The sequence below is a fragment of the Pseudophryne corroboree genome, chromosome 4 (assembly GCF_028390025.1).
Source record: "Pseudophryne corroboree isolate aPseCor3 chromosome 4, aPseCor3.hap2, whole genome shotgun sequence".
Taxonomy (NCBI): domain Eukaryota; kingdom Metazoa; phylum Chordata; class Amphibia; order Anura; family Myobatrachidae; genus Pseudophryne; species Pseudophryne corroboree.
In genome coordinates, this window is record NC_086447.1 from 256,241,858 (window position 1) to 256,265,276 (window position 23,419).

The 23,419-nt window shown below is 45.7% G+C and overlaps 2 protein-coding genes across 11 annotated transcripts in view; one reads left to right on the top strand and one right to left on the bottom strand.

Annotated features, from left to right (window-relative positions):
• MED12L (mediator complex subunit 12L) overlaps positions 1-23,419 on the top strand; it is a 1,138,385-nt gene that overhangs the window by 700,085 nt on the left and 414,881 nt on the right. For all 8 annotated transcript variants that reach the window (XR_010175887.1, XM_063916060.1, XM_063916058.1 and 5 more), the window contains one exon: positions 17,823-17,970. Coding sequence is in view for 7 of the 8 variants with exons in the window: in XM_063916060.1 (XP_063772130.1) it covers positions 17,823-17,970 (148 nt within the window). In the remaining variant the exon portion in view is untranslated. The remainder of the gene's footprint in view (positions 1-17,822; positions 17,971-23,419) is intronic.
• P2RY12 (purinergic receptor P2Y12) overlaps positions 1-23,419 on the bottom strand; it is a 160,570-nt gene that overhangs the window by 55,524 nt on the left and 81,627 nt on the right. The window lies entirely within an intron of this gene.

Here is a 23,419-nt window from a genome sequence, read left to right on the forward strand (position 1 = left end):
CCCAGGCATAACAATGGCAAGAACTGCTGCCACTGGTGCATGACTTAAACTAACAACATCCTCATCATTAACATCTTCATTAATGGCGTCTGTTACACACATTTCTCTGACGTCCTAGTGGATGCTGGGAACTCCGTAAGGACCATGGGGAATAGCGGCTCCGCAGGAGTCTGGGCACAACTAAAAGAAAGCTTTTAGACTACCTGGTGTGCACTGGCTCCTCCCACTATGACCCTCCTCCAAGCCTCAGTTAGATTTTTGTGCCCGGCCGAGCTGGATGCACACTAGGGGCTCTCCTGAGCTCTTAGAAAGAAAGTATAATTTAGGTTTTTTATTTTACAGTGAGACCTGCTGGCAACAGGCTCACTGCAACGAGGGACTAAGGCTAAGGGGAGAAGAAGCGAACCTACCTGCTTGAGGCTAGCTTGGGCTTCTTAGGCTACTGGACACCATTAGCTCCAGAGGGATCGACCGCATGGAACTGGCCTTGGTGTTCGGTCCCGGAGCCGCGCCGCCGCCCCCCTTACAGAGCCAGAAGCAAAAAGAAGTCCGGAAAATCGGCGGCATAAAGACATCTGTCTTCACCAAGGTAGCGCACAGCACTGCAGCTGTGCGCCATTGCTCCTCATACACACTTCACACTCCGGTCACTGAGGGTGCAGGGCGCTGGGGGGGGGGCGCCCTGAGCAGCAATAAAAACACCTTTGCTGGCAAAACAATCACAATATATAGCCCCAGAGGCTATATATGTGATAATTACCCCTGCCAGAATCCTTAAAAAAGCGGGAGAAAAGTCAGCAAAAAAGGGGCTGAGCTATCTCTCTCAGCACACTGGCGCCATTTCTCCCTCACAGTTCCGCTGGAAGGAAGCTCCCTGACTCTCCCCTGCAGTCTACACTACAGAAAAGGGTAAAAAAGAGAGGGGGGGCACTAAATTTAGGCGCAGTAAATATTATAGCAGCTATAGGGGACATAATTCAGTTAGTCCCTGCATTATATAGCGCTCTGGTGTGTGCTGGCATACTCTCTCTCTGTCTCCCCAAAGGGCTTTGTGGGGTCCTGTCCTCTATTAGAGCATTCCCGGTGTGTGTGCGGTGTGTCGGTACGGCTGTGTCGACATGTTTGATGAGGAAAATTATGTGGAGGCGGAGCAGATACCCATAGAAGTGATGTCACCCCCTGCGGGGCAGACACCTGAGTGGATGGTTTTATGGAAGGAATTGCGTGCAAGTGTCGACTCCTTACACAAAAAATTTGACGACATGCCAAATGCGGGACAGCCGGCTTCTCAGCTCGTGCCTGGCCAGGTGTCTCAAAGGCCATCAGGGGCTCTAAAACGCCCGCTACCTCAGATGGCAGACGCAGATGTCGACACGGATACTGATACCAGTGTCGACGACGATGAGTCAAATCTAATGTCCAGTAGGGCCATTCGTTGCATGATTGAGGCAATGAAGGAGGTATTACACATTTCGGATATAAACCCAGGTACCACTAAAAAGGGTATTATGTTTGGGGAGAAAAAACTACCCGTAGTTTTTCCCCCATCTGAAGAATTAAATGAAGTGTGTGAAGAAGCGTGGGCTTTCCCCGATAAAAGATTGGTAATCCCTAAAAAATTACTAATGGCGTTCCCTTTCCCGCCAGAGGATAGGGCACGTTGGGAAACACCTCCTAGGGTGGATAAAGCGCTCACACGTTTGTCTAAAAAGGTGGCACTTCCGTCTCCGGATACGGCCGCCCTAAAGGAGCCTGCGGATAGAAAGCAGGAGGCGATCCTGAAGTCTGTATATACACACTCAGGCATTATACTTAGACCAGCTATTGCGTCAGCATGGATGTGCAGTGCTGCCGCTGCATGGTCAGATTCCCTGTCAGAAAATATTGACACCCTAGACAGGGACACTATTCTCCTAACCATAGAGCATATAAAAGACTCAGTCTTATACATGAGAGATGCACAGAGGGAGATCTGCCGGCTGGCATCTAAAATAAGTGCATTGTCCATTTCTGCTAGGAGAGGCTTATGGACTCTGCAGTGGACAGGGGATGCAGATTCCAAAAGGCACATGGAAGTTTTGCCTTATAAGGGTGAGGAGTTATTCGGGGATGGTCTCTCAGACCTAGTTTCCACAGCGACAGCTGGGAAATCAGCATTTTTACCCCAGGTTCCCTCACAGCCTAAAAAAGCGCCGTTTTATCAAGTACAGTCCTTTCGGACCCAGAGAAACAGGCGAGGAAAAGGCGGGTCCTTTCTGTCCAGAGGCAGAGGTAGGGGAAAAAGGCTGCAACAAACAGCAGGTTTCCAGGAGCAAAAGTCCTCCCCCGTCTCTTCCAAGTCCGCCGCATGACGGTGGGGCTCCACAGGCGGAGCCAGGTACGGTGGGGGGCCGCCTCAAAAATTTCAGCGATCAGTGGGCTCGCTCACAGGTGGATCCCTGGATCTTGCAAGTAGTATCTCAGGGGTACAAACTGGAATTCGAGGCGTCTCCCCCCCCGCCGTTTCCTCAAATCTGCCTTGCCAACGACTCCCTCAGGCAGGGAGGCTGTGCTAGAGGCAATTCACAAGCTGTATTTCCAGCAGGTGATAGTCAAGGTGCCCCTACTTCAACAAGGACGGGGTTACTATTCCACACTGTTTGTGGTACCGAAACCGGACGGTTCGGTGAGACCCATTTTAAATTTGAAATCCTTGAACACATACATAAAAAAGTTCAAGTTCAAGATGGAATCGCTCAGGGCGGTTATTGCAAGCCTGGACGAGGGTGATTACATGGTATCCCTGGACATCAAAGATGCTTACTTGCATGTCCCCATTTATCATCCTCACCAGGAGTACCTCAGATTTGCGGTACAAAATTGCCATTACCAATTCCAGACGCTGCCGTTTGGACTGTCCACGGCACCGAGGGTGTTTACCAAGGTAATGGCGGAAATGATGATACTCCTTCGAAAAAAGGGAGTTTTAATTATCCCGTACTTGGACGATCTCCTAATAAAGGCGAGATCCAGGGAGCAGTTGTTGGTAGGAGTAGCACTATCTCAGGAGGTGCTACACCAGCACGGTTGGATTCTGAATATTCCAAAGTCACAGCTGGTTCCGACGACACGTCTACTGTTCCTGGGAATGATTTTGGACACAGTCCAGAAAAAAGTGTTTCTCCCGGAGGAGAAAGCCGAGGAGCTGTCATCTCTAGTCAGAGACCTCCTGAAACCAAAACAGGTGTCGGTGCATCACTGCACGCGAGTCCTGGGAAAGATGGTGGCTTCTTACGAAGCAATTCCTTTCGGCAGGTTCCATGCCAGAATCTTTCAGTGGGACCTGTTGGACCAATGGTCCGGATCGCATCTTCAGATGCATCGGCTAATAACCCTGTCTCCAAGAACCAGGGTGTCTCTGCTGTGGTGGCTACAGAGTGCTCATCTACTAGAGGGCCGCAGATTCGGCATACAGGACTGGGTCCTGGTGACCACGGATGCCAGCCTTCGAGGCTGGGGGGCAGTCACACAGGGAAGAAACTTCCAAGGACTATGGTCGAGTCAGGAGACTTCCTTGCACATAAATATTCTAGAACTAAGGGCCATTTACAATGCCCTAAGTCAGGCAAAACCCCTGATTCAAAACCAGCCGGTACTGATCCAGTCAGTCAACATCACGGCGGTCGCCCATGTAAACCGACAGGGCGGCACAAGAAGCAGGACGGCAATGGCAGAAGCCACAAGGATTCTCCGATGGGCGGAAAATCACGTGCTAGCACTGTCAGCAGTGTTCATTCTGGGAGTGGACAACTGGGAAGCAGATTTCCTCAGCAGGCACGACCTCCACCCGGGAGAGTGGGGACTTCATCCAGAAGTCTTCACACTGATTGTAAATCGTTGGGAACGGCCACAGGTGGACATGATGGCGTCCCGCCTAAACAAAAAACTGGAGAGATATTGCGCCAGGTCAAGGGACCCTCAGGCGATAGCGGTGGACGCTCTAGTGACACCGTGGGTGTACCAGTCAGTTTGTGTTCCCTCCTCTGCCTCTCATACCAAAGGTACTGAGAATAATAAGAAAACGAGGAGTAAGGACAATACTCGTGGTTCCGGATTGGCCAAGAAGACCTTGGTACCCGGAACTTCAAGAGATGATCTCAGAGGACCCATGGCCTCTGCCGCTCAGACAGGACCTGCTGCAGCAGGGGCCCTGTCTGTTCCAAGACTTACCGCGGCTGCGTTTGACTGCATGGCGGTTGAACGCCGGATCCTGAAGGAAAAGGGCATTCCGGAGGATGTCATTCCTACGCTGATTAAAGCCAGGAAAGATGTAACGGTAAAACATTATCACCGCATATGTCGAAAATATGTTGCTTGGTGTGAGGCCAATAAGGCCTCAACAGAGGAATTTCAGCTGGGTCGATTTCTGCACTTCCTACAGGCAGGAGTGACTATGGGCCTAAAATTAGGCTCCATTAAGGTACAGATATCGGCTCTGTCGATTTTTTTCCAAAAAGAACTAGCTTCGCTACCTGAAGTTCAGACATTTGTAAAAGGAGTGCTGCATATTCAGCCCCCCTTTGTGCCTCCAGTGGCACCCTGGGATCTCAACGTGGTGTTGAATTTCCTAAAATCACATTGGTTTGAGCCACTAAAGACCGTGGATCTAAAATATCTCACGTGGAAAGTGGTCATGTTGTTGGCCTTGGCTTCGGCCAGGCGTGTATCAGAATTGGCGGCTTTGTCATTTAAAAGTCCTTATCTGATTTTCCATATGGATAGGGCAGAATTGAGGACTCGTCCCCAGTTTCTCCCTAAGGTGGTATCTGCTTTTCACTTGAACCAACCTATTGTAGTGCCTGCGGCTACTAGCGACTTGGAGGATTCCAAGTTACTGGACGTAGTCAGGGCCTTGAAAATTTATGTTTCCAGGACGGCTGGAGTCAGGAAAACTGACTCGCTATTTATCCTGTATGCACCCAACAAACTGGGTGCTCCTGCTTCTAAGCAGACTATTGCTCGCTGGATTTGTAGCACAATTCAGCTGGCGCATTCTGCGACTGGACTGCCGCATCCTAAATCAGTAAAAGCCCATTCTACAAGGAAGGTGGGCTCATCTTGGGCGGCTGCCCGAGGGGTCTCGGCTTTACAACTTTGCCGAGCTGCTACTTGGTCAGGGGCAAACACGTTTGCAAAATTCTACAAATTTGATACCCTGGCTGAGGAGGACCTTGAGTTCTCTCATTCGGTGCTGCAGAGTCATCCGCACTCTCCCGCCCGTTTGGGAGCTTTGGTATAATCCCCATGGTCCTTACGGAGTTCCCAGCATCCACTAGGACGTCAGAGAAAATAAGAATTTACTCACCGGTAATTCTATTTCTCGTAGTCCGTAGTGGATGCTGGGCGCCCGTCCCAAGTGCGGATTGTCTGCAATACTTGTACATAGTTGTTGTTCACAAAAGGGTTATTGTTATGAGCCATCTGTTGAGAGGCTCAGTTAAATTTCATACTGTTAACTGGTTATGGTATCACGAGTTATACGGTGTGATTGGTGTGGCTGGTATGAGTCTTACCCGGGATTCAAAATCCTTCCTTATTGTGTCAGCTCTTCCGGGCACAGTATCCTAACTGAGGCTTGGAGGAGGGTCATAGTGGGAGGAGCCAGTGCACACCAGGTAGTCTAAAAGCTTTCTTTTAGTTGTGCCCAGACTCCTGCGGAGCCGCTATTCCCCATGGTCCTTACGGAGTTCCCAGCATCCACTACGGACTACGAGAAATAGAATTACCGGTGAGTAAATTCTTATTATCCCCCTCATCCTGTTATACTTCCAGGGTGGCATCCTCAAGTTCTATGTCACCAGCTAAACTTGTGCTGCTCATCCCCACATTTGCAGAGAGTTCATATATGGTAGAAGGAGGCTTCTCTCCGAGTACAGTATCAGAAATTTCAGACTAGCACATAGCTAATATGGATGACCTTATACTTTCCTCAGGGATTTGTGAGGTTTCTGAACACACAGTATGTTCTTCAGCCTTAGTGGGGGGGTTTCTCCACTGATTTGCCTGTTTTACATTGGGCACCTCTTTTAGGGATCTATTCATGAAGCAGTGAAAACCGTGGAGAAGTGAGCCAGTAGAGAAGAACCAATCAGCATTGAAGTAACATTTATAATATGCATACTATAAAATCATACAGAGCAGCTGATTGGCTGCCATGGGCAACTTCTCCACTGGCTCACTTCGCCACTCATTTCACTGCTTCATGAATAGACCCCCTAGAGTGATAAGGTGGTACATCATCATGTGAGGTTACAGAAGAAGATTCCTTACTGACAATAGTTCTAGAATCACCAATCACAATTAAAGGTTAAGGCCTGAGCCTTTAATTACCATTGGATGTGGTGAATAGCATGTTGGTAATTCGGCAGTTAACTTTCCCTGTATTGTTAAATTTGTTTTGATTTCAGATGCCCTTTCTTAAACCCTCTATGCCTTAAGCACCGGCTGTAGTAGATGTTGAAGTGCTAATATCACAATCATTATGACTAGCAACAGCCACAGCACTAGTACTTGGTTGCTGCTTCAGCTCTTCCATCAACTGAACACACAAAATTGTTTTTTTTTTTTTTTTTTTTCTGAATTTACTTTCTAACAAATGACAATAACTTCACACTGCGACTCTCACAGTGCTTAAATATTATTAATGTGGTTTCACAGCTTGGCCATGAATACACAAGTTTTTTTTATGTTTTTTTTTTTTTTTTTACACGCTGCTGCAAATGACTGTGCTTATATTATAGCAATGGTGGCATGCAGCACACTGTAAAGGATTACTTTTACACTTCAGACATTGACAAAAAATACCAGTGTGCACCAAATGTTAATGCTGTCCCTGTTTAAGGAGCCTGGGCTGCACTGCAGGCAGTGACAAAAAAACCCCCAAAAAACACAAGTGTGCACCAATGGTTAATGCTGCAGTTAAGTTATGGCAATAGTGTGACACACTTAGCCAACATGCAAGCAGAGCCGGCCCTAACCAATATGATGCCCTAGGCAAGAATTTGTCTGGTGCCCCCTAGCACCACCGCTGGTTCTGCCTCTGACCTTGCACCTATTTCCCAGTACCATCACCCCTCACCCATAGCAGTCCTTGTACCCCCTATATTTTAAATAGGAACAGTTTGCACATTTGACGCACAGCCCAAAAAGGGGCATCTTCTTGCTGGGAAGGGGCATGGCCACACAATAGTAACCCCAATTCCATTTACGCCACACAGTACTGCAACTTTATTCACATTTTATCTTGCGATAGTGTCCATAATTCATATTACATCCCACATTAGTATCACTTTACCTTATAAACGTTAGTCCTCACAGTAGAGCCCCTTATTCACATTACATCACACTGAATTGCTCCTTATTCACATTACACCACACCTTATTGCTCTTTATTCACATTAGACGACACAGTAGTGCCCTTTCTATATGCAACGCCACATAGTAGAGCACCTTATACACATAATGCCACACATTAGTAATGCGTTTATACACAATTCCACACAGTAATGCCCCTTACACATATGAGACACATTAATGTCCTTATAAACATAATGCGCCTTACACATTATTACAGCCTTTATTAATGCCCTTTTATACATAATGTCCCTTACACATATGGCGCACATTATTAATGCCCTTATACACATAATGACACACATAGTGCCCCCTACACATTTGCTGCACATTATTAGTGCCCCTATACACATAATGACACACATACAGTAGTACCCTGTTACACATATGCCGCACATTATTAATGTCCTTATACACATAATGACACACACAGTGGCCCTTACACATATGTTGCACATTATTAATGCCCTTATACACATAATTATACACAGTGCCCCTTACACATATGTTGCACATTATTAATGCATTTTTACATGACACACATAATGCTCCTTACACATATTCTGAACACTACTGCACAACCAACCCACTCACATGCACACAGCACTCACACTTCCACTAACACTGTGACCTCTGCCTCTGCTTGGATACAGATGTGTCCTAACAAATCTTGCATCAATGCTAACGTCGGGCACATTTTTATAATGAAAATGCATCTTATTTGCATTGTTATGTGGCTAGGATGCACAAGCAGCTTTTGCTGATTAAACTGATATGCAGCATGCCTATATACTGTGCGAGACTGTGGCTGTATCTGCATATGAAATGCTACATACAGAATATAGGCATGCCGCGTATTATTTTAATCAGCAGAAGCTGCTGATGCCCCTAGGCATATCAAAGTAATATAGATGTTTCTGCACTTTAAAAAAAATTAAAATGTTTTGCTAACTGCCTACATCCAGCAAAACTAGCCCAGCCAGTATTAACAATAGGGACATGTGGGTGCTCGTCATACAATGTCCTTTCTTTGTAATCTGTGAAAGCGTCCTCCCCACCGGTGGTCTTGTGTGAAATGGCACCCGAATCTCTGCGGAAGCGACTTATATTGAATTCAAAACATGCAAGATCCGATGCCTGGAAGATGGCTTTTGTTTCGTTTTGGAATCCGAGTCTGGAGGGAAAACCGTAGCCATGGCTCAGATTCCCTTGGATCCCGGAAGTTTGGACAGGCTCAGTTCTCGGAAAACTGAGCCCACTTATCTCTAGTTTTATTACATTGCTTAGAGTGGGCCTAAAGACTACCAGCTCTAATCAAGTATAGTATGTAAGCTTTGTAAACACAGCACAAATACTACTAAAAATGCACATGCCCTAAACAACTACTCTCCTAGGACCTATGTATGTATTTGCAAAATCTGTCTGTAGAGTACGTAACAGCATCTCGCTGCAATAACAATAAGGTTTTTGGCAGGATGTGATTCTACAGGGGAAATTATTGTGAACAGTGGAGGAAAAGACTGGGCACATGAGGTGGCAGGGAAGAAAGGCACTCAGTGGAGGAGGGAGGTACAAACTGATATGTATGTATTTATCAATTAAACAGTGTACTTGCCATTGGTTATATGCAGGGGTGTAGTGAGGGTGGCTCCGGTGGAGTGCGAGCTTCAGGCGCCGGAAAAGTTAGAGGGCATGCCGCCGCCTGCCCACCCCCTCATTCGGCCCGCTATACCATGGGCCTCTGTACAGGCAGCCGCAGGAGGAGGAGAAGCAGAGGGGTGCACACTAACTAAGACTCAGAGACTAAGTAGGGAACAGAGCAAGCCAGAGGTGACAGCAGGAGACACTGACAGCCCCCACATACCGGAGCTCTGCCGCCCTTTTTATATATCTCACTGTCTGCTTGAAACTGTTCAGCAGGGATTCTTCTGTCCTGTAAAAGGATAATTACCAAGGTAATGGGTCTGGCGCTGAAATTGAGATGCTATTACCGTGAGCAGCTGGGTAAAGGGATAGTTAGTCCCACTCTTGGCAGCTGTGGCATACAGCGAAACGCGTTGGTATTGGAGCTGGAGACTGCTTTATGTTGGATTTTACCTGGAGGCAAGCCTAGATGTCCACAAAAAGGGAACTATATAGGGATTTACAATAAGACTAATATTGGGTCCACACTCAAGCTGCCAAGAGGTCATCCATCCATTCCATCAGTGGGTAACAACTTATATCACTACTTTGCATATTCCCAGGACTGTGGCCAGTCTCCATGGACATTACTTGCACGTAAATCCCAGCCCATACTTATTCAGTACTAACAATTCAATTCTGCAGTGCTAATGTTTGCACAATTTGTTCATATTTTATATATATATATATATATATATATATATATATATATAAAATCTTGATCAAGGAAAAGCAGTGGATGTGGTCTTCCTAGATTTTGCTAAAGCCTTCGATACAGTTCCTCACAGGAGACTGATGATCAAATTAAAGGAGCTTGGCCTAGGAAAAACTATTTGCACATGGATAAGCAGCTGGTTGGAGAGCAGGGCACAGCGAGTAGTGGTCAACAGGAAGTCCTCAACCTGGTCCCCAGTAGTCAGCGGAATACCACAAGGGTCCGTACTCGGGCCACTACTGTTCAACATATTTATCAATGACCTAGAAATAGGTCTGGAAAGCACAGTGTCAATCTTTGCAGACGATACTAAACTGTGTAAGGTAATTAATTCAGAATTGGATGTGGAGTCCTTGCAGAATGATCTATCTAAACTTGAACTCTGGGCTTCTAAATGGAAAATGAGGTTCTATACAGACAAATGCAAGGTTATGCATTTTGGGACTAAAAACAAACTTGCATCGTACATATTAAATGGAGGGGTGGTCTTCTGTTTGCCGGCGGTCGGGCTCCCGGCGCTCAGTATACCGGCGCCGGGAGCCCGACAGCCGGAATACCGACAATTATTTTCCCTCGTGGGGGTCCACGACCCCCATAGAGGGAGAATAAAATAGTGTGGCGCGCGTAGCGCGCCACCGTGCCCGTAGCGTGGCGAGTGCAGCGAGCCCGCAAGGGGCTCATTTGCGCTCGCCAAGCTGTCGGTAAGCCGGCGGTCGGGCTCCCGGCGCCGGGATGCTGGTCGCCGGGAGCCCGACCGCCGGCCAGCCGTAGTGAACCCAAATGGAGAACGCCTAGGGGAAACAGAGTTGGAAAAATATTTTGGGGTATTCATTGATAATAGGCTTAATAACCATACACAATGTCAAAACGCAGTAAAGAAGGCAAGTAAGGTGCTAGCGTGCATAAAAAAGGGGAATTGAGACAAGGGACTCGGATGTAATCATGCCGCTGTATAAGGCATTGGTACGTCCGCACCTGGAATATTGTGTTCAGTTTTGGGCACCATTGTATAAAAAAAGACATCAGTGAACTCGAAAGTGTTCAAAGGCGAGCTACTAAATTGATTAAAGGCCTAGAAGGACTGGACTATAAGGAAAGACTTACTAGGCTGAATATGTATACACTAGAAAAGAGGCCCTTAAGAGGACATATTATTAATATCTTCAAATATGTAAAGGGACATCATAAAGAGTTATCAGAGGAATTATTTATTAAAAGAACACAGTTTAGGACTCGTGGGCACTCGCTGCGACTGAAGGAGAGAAAGTTCCTAACGCAACGGAGGAAAGGGTTCTTCACTGTTAGGGCAATCAGGATGTGGAATTCCCTGACAGGGAAGGTGGTAATGGCGGACTCTGTAATTGGATTTAAAAAAGGAATGGATACATTTCTGAATGAAAAAGCTATCCAAGGTTATAATACTTAAAATATCAACGTGGTTAATCCGGGAGTAACATGAGTTATAGTAGCTAACTAGTCATAAAACATTATTCAGCAAGTATGTAGAATCATCTCAACTTAAGACAGGTTGAACACGATAGGCAATTTGCGTCTATTCAATCTCAAATACTATGTTACTATGTTTTATATATATATATATATATATATATATACACTGCTCAAAAAAATAAAGGGAACACTTAAACAACACAATGTAACTCCAAGTCAATCACACTTCTGTGAAATCAAACTGTCCACTTAGGAAGCAACACTGATTGACAATCAATTTCACATGCTGTTGTGCAAATGGAATAGACAACAGGTGGAAATTATAGGCAATTAGCAAGACACCCCCAATAAAGGAATTGTTCTGCAGGTGGTGACCACAGACCACTACTCAGCTCCTATGCTTTCTGGCTGATGTTTTGGTCACTTTTGAAAGCTGGCGGTGCTTTCACTGTAGTGGTAGCATGAGACGGATTCTACAACCCACACAGGTGGCTCAGGTAGTGCAGCTCATCCAGGATGGCACATCAATGCGAGCTGTGGCAAGAAGGTTTGCTGTGTCTGTCAGCGTAATGTCCAGAGCATGGAGGCGCTACCAGGAGACAGGCCAGTACATCAGGAGACGTGGAGGAGGCCATAGGAGGGCAACAACACAGCAGCAGGACCGCTACCTCCGCCTTTGTGCAAGGAGGAACAGGAGGAGCACTGCCAGATCCTTGCAAAATGACCTCCAGCAAGCCACAAATGTGCATGTGTCTACTCAAACGATCAGAAACAGACTCCATGAGGGTGGTGTGAGGGCCCGACGTCCACGGGTGGGGGTTGTGCTTACAGCCCAACACCGTGCAGGATGTTTGGCATTTGCCAGAGAACACCAAGATTGGCAAATTCGCCACTGGCGCCCTGTGCTCTTCACAGATGAAAGCAGGTTCTCACTGAGCACGTGACAGATGTGACAGAGTCTGGAGACGCCAATGAGAACGTTCTGCTGCCTGCAACATCCTCCAGCATGACTGGTTTGGCAGTGGGTCAGTAATGGTGTGGGGTGGCATTTCTTTGGGGGGCCGCACAGCCCTCTATGTGCTCGCCAGAGGTAGCCTGACTGCCATTAGGTACCGAGATGAGATCCTCAGACCCCTTGTGAGACCATATGCTGGTGCGGTTGGCCCTGGGTTCCTCCTAATGCAAGACAATGCTAGACCTCATGTGACTGGAGTGTGTCAGCAGTTCCTGCAAGACGAAGGCATTGATGCTATGGACTGGCCCGCCCGTTCCCCAGACCTGAATCCAATTGAGCACATCTGGGACATCATGTCTCGCTCCATCCACCAACGCCACGTTGCACCACAGACTGTCCAGGAGTTGGCGGATGCTTTAGTCTAGGTCTGGGAGGAGATCCCTCAGGAGACCATCTGCCACCTCATCAGGAGCATGCCCAGGCATTGTAGGGAGGTCATACAGGCACGTGGAGGCCACACACACTACTGAGCCTCATTTTTTACTTGTTTTAAGGACATTACATCAAAGTTGGATCAGCCTGTAGTGTGTTTTCCCACTTTAATTTTGAGTGTGACTCCAAATCCAGACCTCCATGGGTTAATAAATTTGATTTCCATTGATAATTTTTGTGTGATTTTGTTGTCAGCACATTCAACTATGTAAAGAACAAAGTATTTAATAAGAATATTTCATTCATTCAGATCTAGGATGTGTTATTTTAGTGTTCCCTTTTTTGAGCAGTGTGTATATATGGTTCCGGTATGAATGGTCGACCATGTTATGGTAGACAGTCATTAGGTCGACCACTATTGGTCGACATTGACATGGTCGACATGGACACATGGTCGACACATGAAAAGGTCGACATGAGTTTTTTAAACTTTTTTTGGTGTCGTTTTTTGCGTAAAGTGACTGGTAACCCCAATTAGTGCACCGCGTTCGCTCGCCATGCTTCGGGCATGGTGCCTTCGCTTTGCTCGGCACAGATTACCGTTCCAATCGTAGTCCACGTGGATCGTAAAGTATGGAAAAGTTCCATGTTGCTTCAACACCTCTTTCTGCCCCAGCTATTGCAGCACCTCTCTGCCCCTGTTGCTGCAGAACCTCTTTCTGCCCCAGCTACTGCAGCATCTCTCTCTGTCCCAGCTGCAGCTGCATCTCTCTCTGTCCCAGCTACAGCAGAACCTATTTCTGTCCCAGCTGCAGCAGCATCTCTCTCTGTCCCAGCTGCAGCAGCATCTCTCTCTGTCCCAGCTACTGCAGCACCTCTCTCTGTCCCAGCTGCAGAATCTCTCTCTGTCCCTGTTACTGCAGCACTCTCACGACCAGGGCCCTCTTCCCTCATGTGTTTTTCTGTCTATTAGGCTGGGTACACACTTGATGATATGCACCCGATATATCGTCCGATCCACTGGATCGGACAATTTATTGTTCACATAATCCAGTGTGTGCTCACTATATCGTTAGTGATGCGCGCTCCCATGGGTCATTAACGATGTACAATATCTTTCGTTTTCACCTTGAAATCTAAAGATATTGTACAAGACGGCATGCACCTGGATGTGGGTACATTCCGTCACTGATGAGAAGCAAACGATATACAGTATATCGTTCAGAGTGTGTGAACAATATCGTTTGCGGGGGGATCTTGTACGATGTCACATCTAATGTGCCATTGGCAAATGTGTGCCCAGCCTTACTTAACCTATCTTCATTTCAATAATCCCTTTGACGGCACCCAGGGGCGGATTGGGTTGGAAAACCAGCCCGGGAAAATCTAGATGCTGCCCTAATGGAGATGGGGTCTGTAAAGGGGGTGGTGTCTGGTGATGGACTGGGCATACATTTAGGGGATTAAATTTGATGGTTGGGTAGGAGATAAATCAAATTTCCAATTAGCGATGAAGATTTTGATATCAAAAAGGCTAAAAACGTAATAACTGACAGACCTACTACACTACAGGCATGCTCAGATGTCGGACAGGTAAAGCCATTCAAAAATGATGTAAAATAATAAATATTCATTTTTTTTCTCTGGCAGGGTCCACAGGTTATCCACAGGATAACATGCACCAATTGGTCAAAGATTTCGGCCTCCTAGCATGCAACAGGCCATTTCATATAACCCTGCCTCCTGGGCTGCTAGTTTTTAGCAGCCTTAAGCTTTTTATTTTATTTTTAAAGTCTTAATATTTTTTTGAGCGATCTTGTCTAAAAAGCGTCTTATACGTACCTTAGAAAAAGTCGCTCCAACAACTCCCCCGCTGGGTAGCAACAACGCTTACCCACGTGTACAGTGCTGTTCCGGTGGGCATCTGTGTAAGATGTATTAGCAAGTCCAGCAGACGTTACCAGGCTGTGGCCAGAGCACGGGGAGAAGGTAAGGCATTGGTTCCGCTTAGAGGGGGAACACGGACACAGCAGCACTGTTTTGGGGGGAGACTATGAAACAGTCGCTGATGCGGTTGCCACCGAGGTTGCATCAGCGCTAGGCCCTAGGGATCGTAGGCTCCAGGGGATGCCGGAATCCCATCCACAGCAGGAACACCAGCGTCGAAGATCCCGGCGTCTAAATACCGACGCCTTGGATCCTGAGCCTTCTTTCAGCAGGACGCCATCAGAAGACACTTAGCAGGGGAGGTTAGGGTTAGACACCTAGCGGCGAGGGTTAGGTTTACGCAGCAGGGGAAGGGTGGGTTAGGGTTAGGCACCCACAAGGGAGGGTTAGGGTAGGGAAAAGGTGAGGGTTAGGGGGCTGGTTGGATTCCGATGGACGGGATGCCGCTGTCGGTAAACTGACAGCTGGAATCCCGTCCATCGGCAAATCATACTGAACCCGTTCAAAGAACCAGGTACTATTAATGTTGCATGAGATGACTAATAAACAATAATGACTTCTGGTTTACCATCATCTTATTTAAATAAAGACACAGGATAAATCATTTAATGTAAAATATTAATACAATATATTACAATAATTTATTCATCCCATGTCTCCATTTAAGAGGATGGCAAACAAAGAAACCTTCTGCTACAATAATAGTACCCCTTGGTATTATATGGATAATTTAATTTTAACTTATAATGCACCCCCCCCCCCCCCCAGCACTCACCCAGCAGTTTCTTACTACCCAACCCCCACACACTTCCGCGGTCGCTGTCTCTTACCACTAACCCCCTCACCCCCCTAACACACACTCAGATGGCTGCTGTCCCTCTTCCCAAGTGCTCACCAGAAGCTGCTGTCCCACCACTGTAAACTCGGCAGCTCATGTGCAGAAGTTACGATTGCGGCAGCCATGCATGGGGAGGGAACGATCAGTGGGGGGAGCAGGGGACGGGCTGGCCAGGATCTGATCCAGGGTCCCGGCATACCAAACCGCCCCTGACGGCACCAAATCCCTTGGTTTTCTTCCACCCAGATATTTATTTCAGTGTCTTCTGCTGATGCAGCTATGTTTATATACCCTGTACTTGTCCTATATTGTCTTGAATTGTAAGTCACTGTTTTCCTGTTTTGTTTGTTTATTTACTCTGTAAATTGGGTGCTGCGGAACCCTTGTGGCGCCATATAAAGGATAATAATAGTAATAATACTGTGGTGTAACATGTATAAGTGGCTCTACGGTGTGGCGTAAAGTGTATAAGGAGTACAACTGTGTGGTGTAATGTGAATACAATACTGTGCGGTGTAATCTGAATTGGTACTATCCTGTGGCAATGCCCCTTCCTCATAAAGCCACTCCACTATAGTTTTGTTGCGCACACTGTCCCTGTTTTAAACATGGGAGCCGCCCAAAGGCAACTTTCGCTCTGAGCTCACAAAGTCACAAACTGGCCCCAATTTAGGATTTTTCAATATTTTTATTTTTCAAATGTAACATGCCCCCAATTCAGTACAGGGGAGGGGGTGCCGAAACATACCCTTGCTTCGGGCACCATGGCATCTAGCTACACCTCTGGTTATATGTTTGGTGTGTTTGCCAGGTAAAGTTGGGAAATTAATAATAAATCCTCCAGGTCCCTTGCTCAGTATGCACACTGCGCTCAATGGAAGAGGAGTTGCATGGGCAGGAATCTATCAGATAAGGGCCCTCATTCCGAGTTGTTCGCTCGCAAGCTGCTTTTAGCAGCATTGCACACGCTAAGCCGCCGCCTACTGGGAGTGAATCTTAGATTAGCAAAATTGCGAACTAAAGATTCGCAATATTGCGAAAAGATTTATCTGTGCAGTTTCTGAGTAGCTCGAGACTTACTCTTCCAGTGCGATCAGTTCAGTGCTTGTCGTTCCTGGTTTGACGTCACAAACACACCCAGCGTTCGCCCAGACACTCCCACGTTTTTCCCAGAAACGGCAGCGTTTTTTCACACACTCCCATAAAACGGTCAGTTTCCGCCCAGAAACACCCACTTCCTGTCAGTCACACTCCGATCACCAGAACGAAGAAAAAACCTTGTAATGCCGTGAGTAAAATACCAAACTTCTTAGCAAATTTACTTGGCGCAGTCGCAGTGCGAACATTGCGCATGCGCAATTAGCGGAAAATCGCTGCGATGCGCAGAAAATTACCGAGCGAACAACTCGGAATGAGGGCCAAGGTCACTGTCTTGTCTGCTTTCTTCCCTCTGCTGCTATTAATATGTTACTTATAATGCTATCTGAACATGAACGTATCAAGTTCTTAAAAATGTTACATGTATTAAATAATCCCAGTGATATGCAATATCTGTGGTTTGTTAACTAACTCTAAACATATTTGCCACCCTTAAATCCCCTAAAAAAAAAAAACTGCAGAAAGTGCTTTTTATTTACACATATTTTTCCCAAAATTAGGAAAGTGATACACTAGCACCCTAGCCCAGTGCCTTCTTCTGTCCCTTGGTAAATGTCACCATCTTAGTCCATTCATGTTTGTTAGTCTAGTTTTTTTGCACAAAAAGAGTTGCATGGTGAGATCAAAATAAAACTATATATTATTAAGGGGCATTGGAAATTTTTTTTTTTGATGAGCCTTAAAAGTTGGAACAGAAAGTAAGGTTATATTAACCTGTTTAAACTAAAGAGTGTGGAGATCTATCTTCCTGAGGACTTTTCTGAAGCACACCTTTCATCTTTTGTGAACACCACAGTGTTTCATTGTTTAATAGGGTAATGCACTATTGTTTGTCATATACATTTTACAGGGAGTAATGGTTTGTTACAGCACCAAAAAAACTACCGTACTTTTTATTTTATTTTTTCATATTTTGATTTTCACATTTTCTGCTCCCCCCATAAAAGTAAACTACCAGCAACTGTATCATGGTTACCCTCAGGCAGCACAGCTTGCAGTAACAATACCGGTAGTTTCACATGTAAGAATAGATGCCTCTTAAAAAAGTTTTACAATATGATTTATGGTTACTTTGATACCTCCTGTTAAAATCCAAAAAGTTAGTTGGAAAGTGAGGCCCTGGCCGTGGATTCATGGTCTGTATTCATATTGATGATAAAGATCAAGTGAGCTTTCGCACTTCTGCTCCATATGGTTAATTTGTTGGGTTCTTTTCCACCTTAATATACTGTATATGTATTTTTAACTTGTAGGAAGCATCATCGAGTCATGAATGTAACCAGAGAATGATTCTGCTGTACGGCGTGGGAAGACAGCGAGCCGAGGCCAGGCACCAGCTTCGGAAATTAACCAAAGATCTCTTGAAGATTTTGAATACAAATGGCGCAAGTGATACTGCTGGTAAATCATTTTATTTTAACTATTTATTTTAAATATTACAACTGTAATATTTTCGGATGGTGTATGAAAGCATATACATATATGAATATGTATATTCATATAATATGGTGTATGAAAGAATAGAATTTCTGTTCTATGATTCAATGGTTAAGAAGAATAACTAGCACTGAGATGGTCAATTTCCATTATGGTCACTTCCTTTTGTTTTTTTGTTTGCTTTTTTTCTGCTGTGTCATTGGGGGTCATTCCGAGTTGTTCGCTAGCTGCTTTTAGCAGCAGTGCAAACGCTAAGCCGCCGCCCCCTGGGAGTGTATCTTAGTTTAGCAGAAGTGCGAACGAAAGGATCGCAGAACGGCATCAAAATATTTTCAAGCAGTTTCAGAGTAGCTGCAGACCTACTCCTACCTTGCGATCACTTCAGACTATTTAGTTCCTGTTTTGACGTCACAAACATGCCCTGCGTTCGTCCAGCCACTCCCCCGTTTCCCCAGGCACGCCTGCGTTTGAATCTGACACGCCTGTGTTTTTCAGCACACTCCCGGAAAACGGTCAGTTACCTCCCAGAAACGCCCCATTCCTGTTAATCACTCAACGATCAACAGTGCGACTGAAAAGCATCGCTAGACCTTGTGTGAAACTGCATCAGCTTTTGTGAAAGTACTTCGCGCGTGCACAGTGTGCACCATACGCATGCGCAGAAGTGCCTTTTTTTGCGTGATCGCTGCGCTGCGAACAACGACAGCTAGCGATCAACTTGGAATGACCCACCTTGTTCTTAATAAAGAAATTTCCCTTATCACAGATTTTGCAAATTATCATTTGTCATTTATAATAATATAGAGGGCCAGATGTAATGGCTGGCGAGACGGCCGGAGCTCCGAGACTCCGGTCGAACTCGTACGTTTTTTTTAAAGCAGCAAACGGGCAAAGCCTACTTGGTTTTGCCTTGTAAACGCTTGCTGCTTTAAAAAAATGTACGCGTTCGGCCGGAGTCTCGGTGCTCTGGCCGTCTCTCAAGCCATTACATCCGGCCCACAAAGTTAGAAAAACAGTCCAAATAACACTACATTTTCTAATGAAAGAGGGGCCAAGGCATTCAAGTAAAATTTAGGGACTTGCACTGTAAATTAGAAAAACATTTGTAGGTAGGAACATTTGCTTAGGACTTTATTTCTCACAAGAGATTTAAATAACTTTTTAAACTGTCATAGGGGGAGATGTACTAATAAAAGTGAAGAAGTGAGCAAGTGAAGACGTTTCCATGGCAACCAATCAGCATTGACATTTATAATTTAGATACTGTAAAAGTATACAGAGCAGCTGATTGGTTGCCATGGGCAACTTCTCTACTGTTATCACTGCTTAGTACATGTCCACCATAATCTCCTATGCTTTTAACCTGAACAATTAAATTGCATGTTCTTCATAAGAGGAATTTGTGTCACCTCCATAAGATTAAATAATGTTCTGTACTTAGTTTACGAAAAACAAAACATTTTTTAAAACATTCTTACTTTGCAGCATTTTTCCCACACCTGCCTAAAACTGTTGTATATATCTATATCTCGTATATATGACTGAGTGATGGAAATGACGAAGTACGGAGATTTTATGCAGTGAAAGGGAAATCAGCTCAGCAGTTTCAACACTTACATTGTGAAATAAGGAAGTCATAAATTAGAATGTTAGTAGCCACGTGAAAGCATGACAGGAAAACAGGCATGTCCTACATGTACTTGTGGAAGCTATGTCTTTCTTAATGATTTTATAGGGGGGAGAGGGGAATGTCCAAAAATCTTAAGGTGCCAAGACACAGGCAGATTTGCCGAACAGCATGATCTGTGGGCAACATTGCCATACAGGGAAACTAAATTGCACTGATCGGGATAAAGGGGCTTGTGAGTGGTTGATTGTCACTCACAAACGTTATAATTGGCTGACTTATTTATTGTCTCTAACCGGACCCTTCCCCCCATTTTAGTTTTGCCAATGAAACCTACTAGTATCATAACTACTGCATTTTAAGCTCCATACTTCGAATTTTAAAAGTGCAAAATAGTAAATTACCAGCCATATTTATTATCTTCTTATCCACAGGTCCTCAATCCCGGCTGTCAGGACCCCAAACAGTTCATGTTTTCCAGGTCTGCTCACAGAATCACAAATGAAGTAATTAGCTCCAGCTGTGGATTTGTCAAACTGTGTCAGTGAGCAATGAGTACACCTGTGCACCAGCTTGAAAATGTGAACTGCTTGGGGCTCCGAGGACCAAATTTGAGAACCACTGTCTTATAGGCCCTACACACTGGCCGATTTTTTTGAACGATATGAACGATCTCGTTCATAAATGAACGAGAACTCGTTCATATCTTTCAGTGTGGAGGCTCCAGCGATGAACGATGCGCGGCCCCGCGCTCGTTCATCGCTGGTCCCCTGTCGGCTGTGCATGCAGGCCAATATGGAACGATCTCGTCCATATTTGCCTGCACTTCAATGGAGCCGCGTGACGGGGGGAGTGAAGAAACTTCACTCCCCCCGTCACTGCCCCCCCGCCGCCGGGTCGCTCGTCGGCCGTATCCGCCGTCGGGCAGCTCGGCGGCGGATCGGCATGTCTGTAGGGCCCATTAGTCCATCATTTCCAAATAAACTAGTGGAGCATTAATAGGATATGGATGTGTGCAACCTCCTTATCACTCCTATTAATATATTAACTTACTTTACCTTCCTTTAATTGTTTCCTCCACACTCATATAAAACTCACCATAGTGTTCATTTATGTGCTCTCTCTCTCAAATGTACTTGCCATTCGTACTTTACTAGAACAATAATTGCATCACAGATAACAGACACCCTTATTTTTAGTGAGTTCATGTTTTACTGTATGGTGCTTGTCTTGTCAGTTTTTTTCTATTTAAATTAATTTAATTATGTGATTGATCATATGGGGTGTGTAATAGGACCTACACACTGGGCGATCTGACTGCAAGATATGAATGATCTCGTTCAGTAATGAACGAGATAACGTTCATATCGTGCAGTGTGGAGGCACCAGCGATGAACGATGCGCTCGTTCATCGCTGGTGCCCCGGCGGCTGTGCATGCAGGCCAATATGGACGATCTCGTCCATATTTGCATGCATTGCTACGGAGTCGGGCGACGGGGGGAGTGAAGGAACTTCACTTCCCCCGTCACTGCCCCCCGCCGCCGGGTCGCCCGTCGGCCGAATCCGCCGTCGGGCAGCTCGGTGGTCGATCGTTAAATGTGTAGAGCCTTTTAGTGTGACTGGAATGTCTAAGTCAATTTTAGGAGTGTGGCTTTCCTTTTGACAGTTCACAGATCCCTTGCCAGATCTTTTCCTGTGTTTTGGATGCTTGGGTGCTGTCTGTTAGTGTGAAGGACTAACAACCAGTTGTGTTTTGGAAAAGGTGAGGGCCTATGGTGCTAAGACTAGCTACAGTACATTAGCTCAGATTTTGGAGTGGGCATTTGCCTTGATGCATGAAGTATCATAGAGTACACACGTCAGTGGGTAGAAAACCATGTGTTCTAGGATACTGTTGTGCTCAAGTTCTATCCCACAGGGTTTCCTACTGTACCAACCAATAAGAAGTTTGGAAGAAGAGTGGCAGAACATCAGGGGTTTGATAGCACAAATGGCATGTTCCTTATGGTATATTGTCCACCCTCTCCTCACAACTTTGCTGCTTATTCTCAGTCCGGAACCCGCCATGTGTAGCGTGTGTATATATATATATATATATATAATATATATATATATATATTATATACACAGCTTGGTGTGGTGCCCGGCACTCCTGGTCCTTTAAACTCATTAGCCTGGGTGCCCTCCGTTCGGATACAATTACAGCAAACAAATAAGGCGTCACTCCAGGTCTTGTTAGGTGCAGTAATGCAGTGTATTAAACACAAGTGATTTGTTTAATACACTGCATTATTGCACCTAACAAGACCAGGAGTGATGGTTTATTTGTTTGCTGTATATACAGTATATACCATAAAATCAGCTGCTGATATTATGTCATCAGGTTGCAATAACAGTTGTTTGAGCGTGGGAATGATAACTGAGAGAGACAGTGGGTAGGAAGCAGTGATTAGAAAATGTTGGAGTGGGGAACAGAGATGAAAAAGAGAAGAGAAAATGTTGGGGAGGGGAACAGAGATAAAAGGGGAGGAGAAGTGAGGAGAAAACTTTGGGAGGAAAGAAAACAGGATTTTAATACCTACCGGTAAATCCTTTTCTCCTAGTCCGTAGAGGATGCTGGGGTCCACTTCAGTACCATGGGGTGTAGACGGTACCGCAGGAGCCATGGGCACTTTAAGACTTTTTCAGAGTGTGAACTGGCTCCTCCCTCTATGCCCCTCCTCCAGACCTCAGTTATAGGAACTGTGCCCAGGGAGACAGACAATTCGAGAAATGGATTTACTTTTAATTTAACGGTGAGATTCAAACCAGCTCACACATCAACCATGCCGCACAACATGGCATTCAACATAACCCAAACCAACGGGCATGAACAATTGCAGCAACATGCTGAAAATAATTGTAACACAACACTTGTGTAACTACAAAACTAACCACTGCAGGTAAAGTACACACTGGGTCGGGTGCCCAGCATCCTCTATGGACTAGGAGAAAAGGATTTACCGGTAGGTATTAAAATCCTGTTTTCTCATACGTCCCAGAGGATGCTGGGGTCCACTTCAGTACCATGGGGTTATACCAAAGCTCCAGTACGGGCGTGAGAGTGCGGATGACCCTGCAGCACCAATTGACCAAACTTGAGGTCCTCATCGGCCAAGATGTCACACTTGTAAAACTTTGCAAACGTGTTTTCCCCTTGACCACGTAGCTGCTCGGCAAAGTTGTAATGCAGAGGCCCCCCGGGCAGCTGCCCAGGATGAGCCCACCTTCCTAGTAGAATGGGCATTTACGGAATTCGGTATTGGCAATCCTGCCGTGGAATGAGCGTGCTGAATCTTCGCTCTGATCCAGCGCACAATGGTCTGCTTAGAAGCAGGACACCCAATCTTGCTGGGAGCATACAGGACAAACAGAGCCTCTGTTTTCCATATCCGAGCTGTTCTAGCGACATAAATTTTCAAAGCTCTAACCACATCAAGAGACTTTGACGCAGTGAAGGTGTCAGTAGCTATTGGCACCACAATAGGTTGGTTTATATGGAAAGACGAAACCACCTTCGGAAGAAATTGCTGACAAGTTCTTAACTCTGCCCTATCTTCATGGAAGATCAGGTAAGGGCTCTTGTGAGATAAGGCCCCCAACTCAGACACCTGCCTTGCGGATGCCAAGGCCAATAGCATGACCACTTTCCAAGTGAGAAACTTCAATTCTACCTCCTGTAGAAGTTCAAACCAATCCGATTGAAGGAACCGCAGCACCACATTAAGGTCCCGTGGCGCCACGGG